General features: G+C 46.9%; 1 protein-coding gene across 1 annotated transcript in view; it reads right to left on the bottom strand.

Annotated features, from left to right (window-relative positions):
- The window catches only part of ZSWIM5 (zinc finger SWIM-type containing 5), a 154,023-nt gene that overhangs the window by 41,298 nt on the left and 94,968 nt on the right, over positions 1 to 17,757 (bottom strand). Inside the window, exon 2 of the mRNA XM_077824978.1 lies at positions 5,571 to 5,927. Within this exon, the coding sequence (XP_077681104.1) occupies positions 5,571 to 5,927 (357 nt within the window). The remainder of the gene's footprint in view (positions 1 to 5,570; positions 5,928 to 17,757) is intronic.

Genomic DNA, 17,757 nt, shown 5'->3' with positions numbered 1-17,757 from the left:
CCCCTATTTTTTCCCCCGACTAACAAGTGCTGATCCAAACCCCAACTTTCTGGCAGGGCTTGAAGAACCAGACCTGCTCTTTCAGTCTAAATACACTGAGGTGCTTATAGATACGTAGATTCCAAGGCCAGCAGGGACCACGGTGATGATCTAGTCTGACCCCCTGTATAACACAGGCCAGAAAATCGCCCCACAATAATTCCTAGAGCAGAGCTTTTAGAAAAGCATCCAGTCTTGACTGAAAAATCGTCATGGATGGAGAATCCACCTCGATCCTTGGTAAATTGTTCCAACGGTTAATTACTCTCATCATTAAAAACCGATGCCTTATTTCCAGTCTGAATTTGTCTAGCTTCAACTTCCAGCCATTGGGTCGGTGTTAGACCTTTCCCGGCTACACTGAAGAGCCTGTTATTAAATATTTGTTCACCATGTAAGTACTTAGAGACTATTATCAAGTCTCCCCTTACCTTTCTCTTTGTGAAGCTAGTAGATTGAGCTCTTTGCGTCTATTGCTAGAAGGCAGATTTTCTAGTCCTTTGATCATTCTCCAGGCTCTTCTCTGACCCTACTCCATTTATCAACATCCTTCATGAACTGTGGGCACCAGAACCAGACACAGGATTCCAGCAGCAGTCGCACCAGTGCCATGGAGACAGGTAAAATAATCTCTCCACTCCCACTCAAGATTCCCCTGTTTATGCATCCCAGGATGGCATTAGCTCTTTTGGTCACAGCGTGACACTGGGTGCTCATGTTCAGCGGATGAGCCACGATGACGCTCAAATCTTCTTCAGAGCTAGCATCCAAACGTGAACCAAACAAACTCATGCAGAGCTGCCTTCCTGAGTCTGCAGCCTGACTGGCAGCCAATGCTTCTGCTGCTGCTCACATCTTCATCTTGCTGCAGTAGTGAAAACTGACCAGTGTTGCCAGAGTTCCACGGCTACTATTCCGAGCCCTCTGGCCTCCATGTCCTACTATTGTGTCTCTGAGCCCCTTTACTCTGAGAATGAATCCTGACGCTTCACGGCCTTCTCCCGCAATCCCCTTTCACTTGGAACACACTTCCCCAGCCCAGTATAAAGTTTCTCCTAATCCTTCCCCCTCCGTTACCTCCTCAAAGACACACTTCTCTCGTGTGGCACCAGCTATATCCCTCCACTTGAGGAACCACTGCTAGAGAACCCCGCCCCCCGTCCAAAACAAAACGGCTCTCCCTCCTGCATCTGCTTTCTTGTTACCTACCTCTGTCATCTCAGACTGCCTTGGGGCAGAACCATGATCTCGTGTTCTGTACAGCGCCAACCAAAACCATCGTCCCCTCTGTGAAAAGCACAAATTCAAGTTCCATGAGCTCTCAGGAGCTGGGAATCAGTCCATCAGCTCACCCAGATGGGGAGGAAGAGGGCAGGCAGCTTGCCAGAGTGATAAGAAACCCTCCCAACACGGAAAGCAGTGGGCATGGGGGCTGAAGGGGAGAGGAAGACTTCCAGTAGCTTTAGTTTGTACCGCAGCAGAAACGGCCACAACCAGTTTGGTCTGCCCCTTTAGCAGCTCTCCCTGGCTGCTGCCGGCTGTGTGAGGGCCGTTACTGCCCGAGGCAGACTGCCAAGGAAAAAGGACAAGAAACCTAGTTTGATCTGCAGCGTTAATGACAGCAAGCCCACCATTTTCTGCCACGTTGGGGGTCACATTGACCTTTACTACAAGCCCACGAGACTCCCCCGGGGGGAAAATGCTCATAATGAAAGTCTCTGTGGTCACCTTATTAAAACTGCCAGAGAAGACTAAGAACACGGATGGGTTAAGAGGGTGAGACACTTTCATTATGAACCTCCGACTCTTCGCAAGGTTCCATTCAAGCCCACGCCTGACGTAGTGAAACAGACCGACAGTGACTGATAGGGATGATATGGGGGCACCTTCGGCAGCCCCGATTCGATGGAACCTCACCGTGCCAAGGCTCGTCATTGTTAAGCTACTTCCCTGGACTGCTGGAGATCCCATCTGTCCCGCTAGGGAGGGGATTTGATTATTATAAAAACTGTGGTATGTAGTTACATTGATCTGCTTCTTTACCTATTATTATCCCAGATTCTAGTCAGAAGTATTGTTAATAACAAATACATACATTTTAGTATTTGTTAGTAACAATACTTCTGACTAGAATCTCGGATAATAATAGGTAAAGAAGCAGATCAGTATAACTACATACCACAGAGCAGATCTAAGCCCCATGTGGAAATTAACCACCGCAGGTCCCTTACAGTAACAGGAACATCAAGCCCTAATACTAACACACCCAAATGGGCTGCCAGACACCGCTGGCTGCACACGACGCTCCACGCTGACTGCGCCGAATGCGCTGAGGAACTCGGGGAGGCATGTGAACATTATCATCCCTATTTTATAAATGGGGCACAAGAGTGAAACTTCCCCAAGGTTACGTGACGGGCCTACGCTCACCCAGCAAGTCAGAATGCACCTAATTCCCAGCTGCTTGCACTAATCACTAGACGATGCTGCTCCCGCATGACTCACAGCGCTGAAGGGTTTACAGCTCAGACCGAGGCCCATTAGTGAGGGTGAATCACAGGGGCTGGCCACCCAGGGCGACCTGATCGATACACGCACCTCTACAAAAAGCAGCCTCTTCTGTGAGTGGAGCCAGGTAGGGAAGATTTAACACTGATCTGACGTTTGAAGGTTCTCTCGTCACAGAAAGGTGGGATTTCAGGGAAGACAGCCCCTTCTCCAAGACAAAGTAACCTCAGACTGATTCGGGCTGAACAGCCGACATGCTGAAAGCCTCCTCTGACCATGAGGACTAAATCTTGGCACCCAGAGGGTTTCAGTCAGACAAAACCAGGAATGACAGGGAGGATTAGGGAATACGTCTTAAAAGTACCATTTAAAGTGTAGCCATATGTTGGAACTTTCAGGGAAACTGAATTAACTCCCCAGAGAGGTGGGTGAGTTAAAAATAAATCTACAAATTTTGACCCAGCTTCAAGAATACAGAGAGATTGTCCTGGGCTAGCACAGGTCTGGGCAAGGAAGGGCAGGGGAAGGCAAGGGAAAATACAGACTAGGCCTACTTCAGATTGCTTCCAGCTTCAGCCGTTGGACGACCCTGGTATACTCGCTCTCTGGGACACGTAACCCCTTCAGATGGAGGCTGCAGAACTTCCTGCGTTCCTTGCCTTAGGCCTTGTTGCTCAAGATGCACTTTCCGTATAACTGCATTACTGCTGGGCTTTATTGGTGGCATCCAGAGTGCATTGCGTACTAATAAAAGTTTGCAATACTGATCCGATTCACAAGCTAAAACCTGGACAACAGGAGCCTTAGAACACTAACATTTTCTACTGGGCCCTTTAGACTATGAGTCATCTGAGGGGACTGATGATTTATCTTAAGTTCTTTGAGCCCTGTTTTGAATCATGGTGCAGTGGGAGACATCGAGTGATTTAGGGTTTGTCATAGCATTATGGACCTTTCTCTATCCTCCAGGAAGCATGTCTGTGTCATCCCCAAGGATGAAGATATGTGGTATTTAAGTTTTGGCATTAGAGCTAATTCATTCATGAATCTTTGGATAGCTAATCACACACCTACATTTAGTAAGCATGTGTTGCTTTGTCAGATCAAGGTAATTTGTTAGTATATATATAGAGAGGATTTTTTAAAAGACTATTTCCCCACTCCAAACTTTAAAATATAGACACTAACTAAAAAACAGCATCTGTGTTTTTACAAGACTTGGAATCAACACGATTTTGGCTGCTATCTGCTGACTATACCAACAAATGAATTGCCCTCGTACAGGGTCTTCGGGCTCTTCCTACTCTGGAGGAAGAAGTGCTACGAATGGCTCTCATGCCAGCTACGCCCCAGCGGTGTGGTTCAGAGCGAGAAGAGAGTTGCCACCATTTTTTGCTTAAACGCTAACTTTGCTCTACACAGGGATTCAGACCAGTTCTCATCCTACTTACCCTTATACTGGACTTTCCATCTTCACAGCACTTTACGCATGTTCATCCTCACAATACCCTTACGCAGCAGAGAAGTATCATCTCCTCTTTACCGCTGGAGGATTAGACACAGTGACTCCTGGTCTGTCAGAGGTGCAGAGCATCCCGAGACCCCACTAAAGTCAAAGGGAGCTGAAGATGCTCTGCCTCTGAAAAACCTGGCCATAAGTATCTGGCTCAAGGCCACGTCAGAAGCTGGATTAGAACGAATGAGATCCTGGCACTAAATCTTGTGCTCAGATCGCTGGACCAATAGCATCATGACTAATACTCACTTATCCAGCACCTTCCAGAGGAGGATCTCAAAGCACATTACAAATGTGAACTGAGCCTCACAAACTTCCGCACCCTTGCTGAAGTAGGGCGGGACTAGTATCCTCATTTTAAGCTTGGCAAATTGAGGCACGGAGAGATTAAAGCCTCATCAACACTTGGCTCCCACAGGGTTAGCTCCCTTAGAGATCGCAACGTTTGAAGCGCTGCTAGACCCAGCGTTTGCAATACTGCATCTTCTAATGCAGCTCTGGGCTGGCACGGCTCCCTGGGTGCTGCACCAGGGCTCCGCACACTGCTAACGCTGGGGTAGCAGAGTCGGGGGTGGGAAGAGTGAGCGTTTGCCAAGACTTCCCACAGTTTGTGAGCTGGCCAGAGCAGAGCCGGGAATCAAACCGTTCTCCTGACTCCCTGTCCTGTGCTGCGCTTTAGCCCACCAAGGACTCCTTAGAGGAGACAACCACATGCAGCCCTCCCCTGCCTTTGCCCCTCCCCTGCCTTTGCCCCTCCCCTGCCCCTCTATTCTGTGCTATTTATCGCACATCATCTGTGACCTTTGGTTGTATCTCGTCTGTGGGATTCACTGGTCAATGAATAAACGTGCAGCCAACAACAGAGACCAAAGCAGATACAAACGTGGAATGCCGATGTGATACTAACTCAGGCACTTGGATGTCAATTTAATTTGTTCCCTTTCATCTCTCTCTGGGCAGAGCAGACAGGCAAGGCCGTGTCCACTCCTGTGCAATCTCTATTGCCAGCCCCTGAGCCTAAAGATATTACTGCAAGTCATAGGCGCCGACTCTGTGGGTGCTCCGGGGCTGGAGCACCCACGGGGAAAAATTCGTGGGTACTCTACACCCACCAGCAGCCAAGCTCCCCCCCCCCGACCCCCCTCTCCTCCTCCGCTGTCTGCCCTGAGCATGCCACGTCCCTGCTCCTCCGCCTACCTCCCAGCACTTCCTGCCTTGCCACCGCCAAATAGCTGTTTGGCGGCATGCTTGGAGGGAGTGGGAGAAGCGGGAACGTGGCGTGTTCAGGGGAGGAGGCGGGGAAGAGGTGGGGCAGGGATTTGGGGAAGGAGTCGGAATAGGGGCGGGGGGGGAGTTGGGTTGGGGACTTTGGGGAAGGGGTTGGAACGGGGGCAGGGCAGGGGTGGAGTCGGGGCAGGGCCGGGGGCGGAGGGGGGTCAAGCACTCACTGGCAGGAGCAGAAGTCGGCGCCTATGCTGCAAGTCATCAAACAAGCAGTAAGAATTACCATGCGTTTGGTTGATCTCAGAGTTGGAGGACAGGATGTCATCTGCCAGTTTCTGGGCAGTCGGCAGTACCTCGGTGTGGTGTTCTGTGATTAAATACTGAACAAACTTTTGTAGCTGGTCCCTGTTCATCTGGAAAAGGGTCTCTGAGATGGGAAGACGGAGTTTGACCTGCTCTGGCTTGCGGATCCTGTACAGCGAGAGCGCTACCACGTGTGCGCAGTAGAAAATGTCCTTGTTCCCACAGCCGCACGTCACGGAAGTGATCTTGCAGCGGTCGAAGCTGATGGCGACTCTGTAGGTCATCTCTGGTTCTGTCGCCGTTGCCGGCTCCGTTACTGTCCCGCTCAGGTGGAATCCTGGGAGAGAGGGGGAAAAAAATCAAGAGAGGCAATTTTAGCTTTGCAAATGGCCACCAACACAATCGCGCTCTGGAATGCTGATGGAATGAATATCGGCAAGCGTCTGTGCATTCCAAACACCATCACCCAAAATGTCACTGTTTGGTGAGGACTGAGTCTACGGACTGCATTATTATTTGTATTATTGTAGCTCCGAGGAGCCGTAGTCATGGACCGGAGCCCCACCCTGCCAGGTGCTGTAGAAACAGAACAGACAGTTCCTGCCCCAAGGAGCTTATAATCTAAACATAAGGCAAGGGAGGACAGATGGACACATGCAGACGGATGGGGGAGCCCAGGGAACGAATGAGACAATATCGGTCAGCACGACGGGCAGTCATCTCTGCCTACCAGCAGCTTAACTGTGGCCAAGGTTTGGTAAGAGCCAGGGTGAAGGAGTTTTGAGGCGGCATTTGAAGATGGATACCGAGGTGGCTTTGTGGGTTTCTGGGGAGCGCCTGCCAAGCACGTGGCCCAGCCTGGGAGAAACCACAAAGGTATCCGAGAACTGAACGAGTTGGCAGAGAGCCGATTGGAGGGGAGCAGCGATACCTCGATAGGTAGGATGCTGCATCGTCCTGCCTCATTCCAGGACAACGACATTCTCATCAGTTACACCTTGGGTCCAAGAAACTGCCAGCTCTGCGGAACTGATGCCCCTCTCCACCCCTGCACACAGCTCTATAATCACCAGGTCCTGTCTCCGGGGTGTTCAGCTTATATGATCCAAAACAAAATACACAGATGCTGCTCCAGAATGAATCTTCCTCAGTATGTGCCTGTTGCTATTGTCCCGCTGGCTGAAGAGGACCTGTAACATACACTCCCCATTGGAAAGCTACAAACAGCTCTGCTCGGACAGATGCCAAGCGGGTGGCTATACTCTGAAATGACTATCTGCGCAGACGCACGTTAAACACCCAAACAGGCCGTCAGCAGCTTCATTTAACAGCCGAGTCTAAAGAGAAAAGTAGAGCAATTCTGTGCCATATCCATTCTTCCAACTGCCATCTCTGAATTTCCCGAAGGATACAGGGCCCAATCATGCCAACACTTCCTCACACAAGTAAGCCCTGCATGCCCGGTGTGGTCTTATTTAGGCGACTGGTACAACCCACATGCGTTGGGATTAAGAGGAACTGACCAGTACGTTCCGTTTCCCCGACAAGGATATATTTTAACACCATGTAGGCTCCTGTTCAGTCTCTCAACCAGCCAGGTTGCTTTCAGCTATCACAGGAAAAACACACTTTTCAAAAGGGCTGGAACAAACAATGCAGGGGACTGACCCTCTGTCAAGAAAAGGTGGCTTACACATACAGCTTGGCAGAATTGTCTGCCTCTCCGTGAACTTTAAACCCATGTTTGTTTGTTCAATGAATTACATCCCTCTCAGAGCTGGGGAACCGAGCTTCAATGGAATTTCTGTTCTACAGCTACACAATGTTCTGCCTGTCAACCACACTGTGTCGAACCCTTCATATTCACAGACACAGGCAGGATTTAACATTACTGAGCTGCACTTCCTAACCAAAACGCTCATTTGTTAACTAGAGAACACACTCACATCTCCCGGGTCAACTGGGAAAAGGCCTGGTGGCTCTTAAAACCAAGAGCACCACCGATTCTAAGGAGCCAGAAGCAGAGGAATAAATATGCCCTGTTGTTTGTGATCAAGGCTCGGCAGGTCTACACGGCACATTGCAAACGCCTCTGACAACAGGGTCCCTAATGCCAAGAATATTCTCTCTCCCCACCCCCCCAATTTAGAAAGGAACAGGACAAATAATTAAGTCTCAGACATGTAAATAAAAGACAAGATCAGCCAGAGAAAACAAGGGGTGAGAAATGGGGATTTCAGGGAAGGAAGGTCTTTCAGTGCCTGGCAAGGACGGTGCTTCACACAAAGGGGCGTGAAGTTGTGGAGAGAAGATTGTACATTCATCCATCTGCTTTTGAAATTAAGACGGTAGCTAAGAAATCCCAGCGTCTGTCAGGGAGCTCTTTGCACAAGAAAGCTACCAAAGGAAATGACCAGCCATACTTGGGAATGACAGAGCCTCCCAGCAGAGTAACTCCCTGTGCTTCACAAACAAGGCATTTGGTCTTTCGCCTCACAGTGCCCCCACACACCTGAGGAGGCAGGTAAGGATTACAGGCCAACGTTTGCAGAAGAGACTTGTGATTCTGCAGGCCCAACTTGAGGCACTTTTTAAGGGCCCCACTGGAACAAAGTGCCGAGCACCCATCTTCCAAAAATCAGGCCCATTTAAGGTGTCTCATGCTGGGCACCCAAAATCACCAGTCACCTTGGGAAGTCCTGGCCAACAATCCTAACCTACCTCCGTGGGGGAGCAGCAGAGAGGGGAGCTGGAAGGCAAAATGAATGATCTGCGAAGTGTATTTACTTCCTCTCCTCCCTGCGCATAGGAAGGTTAATTGACTTGCCCAGGGTCACCCTGTATGCCTATGTTGGAGCCCGGTGTGGTACTCGAGAACCCAACTCATGGTCCTGTGCACCTCGATCACAGCCCTGGCCTCCCTCCCCAGGGAGGATGCTCACTTTGCCCGTGTCACCAGAGCCCTGTTAAGAACCTGTTTCAATGGAAGTCTCCCCGGGGCCTCCCATCCCCCTGAAGCAGGCGGCAGACGGCTGAAAGGGTTACAATTAGCGACGAGAGAGAGAGATTAAAATACATTAACTGCATAAAACCCTTGTGCGTTTGCCAACCCTCACAAAGGCTTTCCGAGACAAATTCTACCAGAGGTTTTTAATAAATGGCATCAAAACCGGCTATTCACTGCCAGGCTCTTTAAAGCAAGGCCAAACCCCACATTCGAATCTGATTAAGTGTCAAGGAGGCCTGCTTTCACTTCAGAACCAGGGGGAGAAAACAGACCTGTTCAGCAGACCTCAGCCATTTGGATCGACTAAAACCCAGTCCAGGTGGTCAATAAAATCAGCTAATTTGGTAACATCCAATTTCAAAAATAGGAAGGCTGGACCAGGCTTCCTCTGTCTCTCACTTCCACTCAGGACTGAGCATGGTGTTGAGATCTATGCAGAGAGCCAGAGGGGGCGGTGTATTAACTAACCGACTGGCCCCTAACTCCACCCGAATCCATTCTGGCACAGCCGTGCCACATAAATCCCCAGGATAAACTCCAAAGTGTTAATGTTTTACCACATCTTCGGTCTGCGGTACTTGGCCAGCTCCTCAGTTTCACTGCCAGCTCCTTCCACTTTATTTTTTGAATGAGTTAAAAGGACATGAAATAAAGTTCTTTATAATTAAAAAAACAAACCCCAAACTTTGAGACCAATTATTAGCTATAAATGCTGCCTTAAAACGCTTTGCTTTACAGGGACCTTGGGGCAGGGCATCATCAGTTAACTGGTGTAAATCCAGAGGAACTCCACTAACTTAAGAGAGCTACTTACTTTACACAGGTATAACTGTGGTTTGAATCTGGGCCCAGAAATGGGTAATGTGAGTTACTTTAACATGTGTGAAAGCAAGGGTGTGACCGCTCTGGATGCAAGCTTCTTGCATGCACCGCTGTAAAAGCAGCCTCCATTTTGAGCGGGTGGCATTTCTGGCCCTGGGCAGCCGCTACTGAACAGTGTTGGTGGTTTTGTGATGAGTATGAATGGTTTCAGAGTAACAGCCGTGTTAGTCTGTATTCGCAAAAAGAAAAGGAGGACTTGTGGCACCTTAGAGACTAACCAATTTATTTGAGCATAAGCTTTCGTGAGCTACAGCTCACTTCATCAGATGCATGCTGTGGAAAATAGAGAAGATGTTCTTATACATACAAACCATGAAAAAATGGGTGTTTACCACTACAAAAGGTTTTCTCTCCCCCCACACCACTCTCCTGCTGGTAATAGCTTATCTAAAGTGATCACTCTCTTTACAATGTGTATGATAATCAAGTTGGGCCATTTCCAGCACAAATCCAGGTTTTCTTCCCCCCCCCGGCCTTTTTTCCACACACACAAACCCACTCTCCTGTTGGTAATAGCTTATCTAAAGTGATGACTCTCCTTACAATGACAGGTTTCAGAGTAACAGCCGTGTTAGTCTGTATTCGCAAAAAGAAAAGGAGTACTTGTGGCACCTTAGAGACTAACCAATTTATTTGAGCATGAGCTTTCGTGAGCTACAGCTCACTTCATCGGATGCATACCGTGGAAACTGCAGCAGACTTTATATATACACAGAGAATATGAAACAATACCTCCTCCCACCCCACTGTCCTGCTGGTAATAGCTTATCTAAAGTGATCATCAGGTTGGGCCATTTCCAGCACAAATCCAGGTTTTCTCACCCTCCACCCCCCCCCCACAAATTCACCAGCAGGAGAGGGAATTTGTGGGGGGGGGGTGGAGGGTGAGAAAACCTGGATTTGTGCTGGAAATGGCCCAACCTGATGATCACTTTAGATAAGCTATTACCAGCAGGACAGTGGGGTGGGAGGAGGTATTGTTTCATATTCTCTGTGTATATATAAAGTCTGCTGCAGTTTCCACGGTATGCATCCGATGAAGTGAGCTGTAGCTCACGAAAGCTCATGCTCAAATAAATTGGTTAGTCTCTAAGGTGCCACAAGTACTCCTTTTCTCCTTACAATGTGTATGATAATCAAGGTGGGCCATTTCCAGCACAATGGTGTGACTCACGTTCACTTGGGAACCAGGTCATAACTGGACCCCTGCACCAGGACATGGAACTACGGTTGCTACCTGACCTCTCTCAGTGAAGCTTGGTCACAGTCTGGCCACTAGTGGACAGAAAGCCAGTACGTTCCACACCCTTGGTGGAAAGCCAGGCTGAGGGCTTGGTCTCCAGCCTCCGCATAGAGACACTGGACCGGGAAACAAACACTCAATCTAATCTGAGATTCTCTGTACCTTCTATGCATACGAGGTGCCAATCCAAACCAGAGACCCTGAGGAGCATCGTACCCTGCCATCAACTGTCTGCTACTGAAGTGATGCTAAGGAGAAGAGTGAGCTCAATTCAGGTCCTATATTTTCATAGCAAATAAGACCATTTAATATGCCAGCATCTGCCAAGTTAATCGGGCGTTAGAGCCTTAAGTGTCAGTTTAGATTCTAGCTGTCAAGGCAGCAGGTCTATGTAAAATAAACTAGAAACGCTATACAAAATATTTATCATAAGCTTAGCTGGAAATTAAACATGGCTAGAGAGAAGAATTGGCCACAGAGGCAGAGTTATTTGGGAATATTTACATTAGAGCTAGGAAAACCTGCAGCTACCCACAGTTCCTTCATGTTCTGTAAGCCAGTGGGAGAAACATCCAAGCCTAACGCAAGAGGCAACCCCTCCTGATCCGATGAAGTGAGCTGTAGCTCACGAAACCTTATGCTCAAATAAATTGGTTAGTCTCTAAGGTGCCACAAGTACTCCTTTTCTTTTTGCTGATTCAGACAGACCAGCAGCAAGGCTGGGGACCCACCAGGCTGTCATGGCTCCAGCTCCCACTGCCCTCACTCCTCGGGGCGGGAACTTGATGAGAGGGTGGTTTGCGTTAGGGATGAGGAGCTCTGGAATTAGGGTGTTGGTTAAAGGATACAGCTTTTGCTTGTTCTATTTATTTAATTCTCTATTTAAGCACCTGTCCCTGGCTCCCAACATATAATGTTGCTGCCTGCCCAATAACACAACACTTACCTGCTACAGTTACAAACCCTAGTAACCCCACAGTCAACACCCTATGACCCATATCCCACTCCCCTCCACAAACGCCACCTACTCAAAGTATGCCAATCCTCTCATCTTCTGCTATTTGGCGAATGTCTTTTTAATGGCTGCTGGGTAACATTTTCTAACCTATTTGGCAGAGTTATATGCATTCCACTTCGACCACAACATAGCAGTATTCTCTTGCTGTAAATGGAGGGTCTTGATCATGCTGAAAAACGGACACCCTACAAGAGAGGTCATTTTCTGTTTCTCTTTGTTGCTCAAATCTGGATCAGGTAACGCCGAAGAGACCTATATTTGGCTCCGTGTTCTCCCCCCGCAGTTCAGTTTAAGAAGTTCCTACAGTTTAATGCTTATCTAGGACTTTATCTTCTGTTCCAAGCATGCATTTAACACAAACTAACTTAGTGTTTGATTTGCTGCCAGCACAGTGACAGTGCCAGGATTTGAAAATCATGAAAAAATTAAGTCTCTCAGTCGTAATTAAGGTCTTGTCAAATTTCATCCAAGCTTGTCTTGCCTAAGAAACAGCTACAGTTTCTCATAACCTGCTTCCTCCCTGCCCCCATTACAACACCCCAAATATTTATACTAAGGCTCAAAATACTATGGATACTACCCAATTTATAACACAAAATTCATGCTCCAGATATAGATTCATCAAACTTGCTTCAGCAGGTCACTGCTAGGTCACAGAATGGTTAAGGGTGTTTAAATAAGGCTTGTATAAAGTTTGTACTAAGCAGAGCTGCAAATGTTTAAATCACACAGAGAGGGATTAGTAGATCTCCTTCCTAAATAAACTCTATTTACCTACCAAATGGATTGGGGATAGTGGGCCACATAAAGCAGAACTACTTAAACTTCCTGCACCAGGGCGCTAACCTGTATGCAGCATCCAGAAGAGAGAAATTCCCCCTTCCCAAACTGATCACAAGCAGCTGGCTTTGTGCAGCAGCTTTACTCTGCTATGACATCTGCAGAATAAAACAAATTCAGGAAAGGGTAGAGTGGAGTTCCATCTCTGTGTGTTTCTAGCAAGCTCTCACTATGTGTATGTATCGTCCCTACAAAGAGATCTAGTAGAAGATGCATATTCACCTGGGGTTTGATTTCCTGGCCTGGAGGACCCAGGAGCATCATGATCTGGACATCAGCCTAGGATGAGGTACTCTTTCTGTCCCAAACGGCATCTCTGTCATGGCTGCTCTATATACAACAAAACTTGACAGTGTTCTGACAGTTGTGAAGAATCGAGCTAGCTGACTTTCACCGTTTGTTCAAACATAGGAAAGGTTGAAAGTGAGACAAGACCACTGAGGTGTCAACACAAGTGACCTTAAAAGCCATGCTAAATCCCTTGATCTGTAGATCTATCCAACCACAGGTGCTTACACACTCCTCCAGTTTCACCACCATGGATGGAGTCCTTCACCAGAGTTCTGCAAACCCAGCTGTCTGCAACCCAACTTATTCGTGCTACAAACTCAAAGACAGCTGCAGTCAGAAACGGCCAAATTCTCTTATTTTGTAGATCTCAAAAATGAAGTTTTAAGAAAATCTGAACGTTCAATTTGGCAAGATCTTTACAAACGCATCTCTAATGGTGGGATCCTTAACAAACCCATTTAAAAGCACAAAATATAAAGTCGACGCACACAGATGACGTTTATCAAACATAGAATGTTTGTTACTTTAAAACCACTGAGCTGATGGTCTTGGATTATATTTCAACCCCCAAAAGAGCTACAAAAGTAAGCGAATATATAAAAATCTGAAGTTTCGACCTGAAGAGGATTGTGAATTACGCAAGTAGCAGAACATACGTTTTGATGCCTGTACAACTCCAATATAGCTCAACTGATTTTGCTCAAACTTTCCAAACCAAATTCACCTGAGACAAAGCATAGGAAGCTGCAGTCGAAGAAACAAGTGTAACCCATGCTTACTCTCCATCCCCTCTAGGGTCTGTGCCGCATGCAGAGGTTGGAAAAACGTGAGAAGCTGTTAAAGCACCTGACTTGGACTCCGGAGACCTGGGTTCAGTTCCAACCTCTACCGTAGACTCTGCGTCACTCCCTGACTAACCAGATTTAAACTGTTATCCCACTTGGGAACATTTGTTCTTTGATTTGCTAGATCTTGCAAGACGGCGCATTCATTTGTCTCCCACAAAGCAGCAGCACAATCCCTTTAGTCAGCATTTATCAAGGCCAAACCATTCCCAGAATTTGGCATAGGACCAACATGCACTGCCTGACAGAAACCAAGCTCCGGGAAATGGGCTGTCTTGTTATGGCACCGTTCTAGCCACTCTGGGATTCAGATTCATGACACCTGGGTAGCAAAGGGTCAAGCTGCTTTGCTGCTTCACTGCCATAGCTAGGACCAAACAAGAGCCAGCTGACGGGGAAATGCTGACCCAGATGCCTCTCAGAGGCACTTCAGTGTTCTGTAGAGACTCCCTCCATCACAGAACTTAAAGTGTTCTTCTCGGCAGCGTCGCTCCTGCGTAAAAGCAGGGAAGTTGGAGTCTCTCCGGTGTCAAGCACGTAACCCCACCTGTTTCACTGAACGAGACGGCCATGTTGGATACTAGCTTGAAATGACAAGATGAGATTGATTTATTCACACACACACACAGAGTATATATATATATTTTTTGCTACTAGACCGGTACGTTAAAATGTCAAGTAACTGCATAGCTACCAGGCCAATATTCTGGGAAAGCACCTTTAAGATCAATGTTAGTAACCGAAGAGAAAGTCAATTTATGCTGCTTCCAGAAACCCTCAGTAATTTCTCTTTGCGTGCTGGCCAACAAAGAGCGGCTGTTGGGGCGGGCAGCTGCACGGCCTCTCTCCTTCACTCTTACAAAGCATATCATCTTACCCCATGCGCCCAGCTCCCAAGAACCCACATCTAATCAGACTAACCCAATTTCAGATCTTCGTTTGCAGCACAACAGGCCGCTGTCCAATTACCAAGCTGACTGGAAAGCAGGCATGTAATAGTGATAAATGGACAAGAAAGGCATGCATCATATGGCTTTTCCTGGATGAGGTTGATTTGGCATCGGCTGGACTTTACCCTATCCTTTGTCATCAACCTTAGAGAAGAGGGATGCTTAAACTATCTTTACTGTCCTGCCCCTCCTTCCCCAGAGATGCTGCCCTTCTAAGTCAGAGTTAAGGTCAATTATGAGGCAGTGTGCTGCGATCTGCAGAAGGACTTGCCAGTGAATAAGCAGATGTTTTGCAGTATGCAAGACTGTCAAGACTCCCAACCTTCAGACAGACAAATACTTGGAAAAACAAACGGGAAAGAAGACATGGATATTTATGGGACTCAGCAGATGTGTCCAGGATTAGTTGCAACCCTCAACACGAGTCATATAAACAGGGTTAACGTGACCCAAAATATTTCAGCATTTCCAAGCTGTCGCGGAAAGGTATTTTAAACTAAACTGAATCCAGGCTCCTTAGTGATTTTAATAAACACACACTGACTGCAGCACAAACTCATAGTGGAAAAACCATTTGTTCTTCCATGGGGTGAAACCAATAACTAGCAATGAATAATAATTGCAGCACAGAGTGTTATTTATAACCCACTCTTGGACACATTTCCAAGACAGAAAACACAACAGCAACGTTCCCAGGGTTAACCTAAACCAGTCAATATTTGTAATGTGTACACATGCTTTGTAGAAAGTCTGTGTGTGTGTGTGCGTGCAATGAGAAAGGGAGGTTAGCAAACTCTCAGAAAGCTTTCTAGCTAATAGATCAATTGCTCCAGCCAGCTGAAATTGACAATTGCTCTGTCCCTGACCTTGCAGTTGGAAAGAAGATGGGCTGGTGAACTCATTTGCACATGACAATGCTCCAGCAAAGTGGATCATCTGCCTCCGAAGTAATGGAGAGTACTTCTCCGTACAGCCCTCCCAGGCTCCATTCAAACAGCACAGGGATGGCCTTTTGTTCGTCAAGTGCAAGAAAGCTCCGCTGAAGATGTGTGCAATTAAACCCACTTTTCTTGTTGCTCTTTTGATTTCTCGGGATTCACAGAGGCGCCCTAGGCAGGTGTTGCCACACATATAGAAAATGTGTCTTTTCAGCAAAAAAACGGAAAGAGAAAAAGCTGAATCAATTGTAATTTCTGTCTGGCAAAACACAAAATCAGTGGTTAGAGATCTAATTAGAGAAGAGATGGCTCATATGAATTTCAGCCTTTTCCCTTAGAAAGCAATTTCCTCCTGTGACAAATGGGGCTGTGATCTGGTGAGACCCTATCGTGCAGGTCCCTTGCATGGTGTGGGAGGCCGGCCCTTTTCTCAGCTGCAAGAACCCACTTTATTTATTTCATATTTCTTTTTTTCCCCCTCCCTTAACACCCAACAAAGCAAGCTCAAGATTCCCAGAGCACAATAAGCCATTAAGATAATACCTTGAGGAACTGTGTTGGTCAGCAAAACCTCAGGAGAGTAACAAAGGGATGAGGCTGAATTAGAAAGGTTCTGTTAGAATGTTATCCAACATGCAGAGGAACATGCAGCACATACCATCTTTACACGTGTACACACACACACACACACGCACACACACACACACGCGCGCGCCCAATAAACAGGAAGCACAAACAATTGCAGACCTAAGAAAGAGACTGCAATCCGGGAGGGGCGGAGCGGAGGTAAGAAATTTACACTGTGGCTTTAAACTGAGATGTATGTAGACTTGTTTGTACTAGAGGTCATGGTAAGCTTCTCTTAGCAGCTGAGTAAGCTGGAGGGACGCTCTCCTGGCCATCTGCTCCTATCCCAGAACACCTCCTGCAAATCAAGAGTCAATCCGCTGGTTTCTATTCCTGTTAACCTCTAATCAGCCACAAGGGCCCTTCTCTGTTTTGCTCTTTATCTGAGCCAGCTAATGCGTGAAGTGGCCTTCGCTTCCCATCTGTTCCAGCATTAGTAGAGTTAAAGAACAATGAAGCTTTCCTGTCCCAAGCATTCACATACACAGATGCCCTTGTATTAACTCAATTTTCCAGTGTTTCCCACTATTATCCATACAAGATTTTTGGTGTTTGTTTATCTAGAAGCCTGAAACCGAGCTTTTCTTTTCTCTCCAGGCCTTGGAAGCTTTTCAATAAAGTCTGTACTCCAGGACAATGTTACATGTCAATGACATTTTCCCAGAAAATTCAAACAAAGTGAAGATCAGACTCAGATTGTTCCCTTATCTTGCCCAACCCCCAGGTTCTTTGTTGTCTGTTAAAAATCTGGGATGTCTCTCCTTCCTCCACCCTCCAAAATCTCCTGCATCACCCAGAACATCCATCAGTCGTCCCTTAGACAAATGGATTTTTAATCTGCCCAGACGTCCAAATCAGATGGTCTCCTGCAAAGATGACATAGATTTGTAAGGAAAAAAAATTCAACAAAAAACTAACAAAACCTTGGCTGCACAATGGATTTCCTTTCCTAATTTCAAGCCTGATGAACTGCACTAGTGTATCAGCAAAGCAAGCTGCATCAGAATACCTGCTTTGTAGTAGTACAGACAATACCCAGAATTTGGATAAAGGAAAAATAGAGCAAGTCTTCACTAAGACGTATTATACGCCTGTGTAATACCTAAAAGGTGACACGTAGTCATGCCTGCGTTCCATATTGCAGGACTAACATTTCTACCTCATGGGGGTGTCTAATCTGAAGAACAGCAAGCCTTAATAGCTAGAGAAAATAAAAACGAACACTGGTTTGTGTAATAAGTTTCTACAAAGAGCAGGGGAATATGGCTGCTTTGAATCAAGGCAATATAGAATAGTGCTTGTGTGCTTGCAGATCACCACAGCTCAGCCTTCTCTTGGCTTTCATTAATGGATGTATTGGAAGGCTGAATGCCTAATCCAGTCTCATAAATTCACACAAAAACCTTATTCTGATATTTTTCTCAAAAGATGCATTTGGTGCTGCCAGGGTTCGCTATAAGTCTTGAGAAGTCATTAATGAGAAAAATTTTACTTCTGGTACAAGTTCAAGTAACCAGGTTCTGTTT

The sequence above is a fragment of the Eretmochelys imbricata genome, chromosome 8, assembly GCF_965152235.1.
Source record: "Eretmochelys imbricata isolate rEreImb1 chromosome 8, rEreImb1.hap1, whole genome shotgun sequence".
NCBI lineage: Eukaryota > Metazoa > Chordata > Testudines > Cheloniidae > Eretmochelys > Eretmochelys imbricata.
The sequence above is the reverse complement of the archived record's forward strand: the minus strand, read 5'-3'. Positions and strand labels throughout refer to the sequence as shown.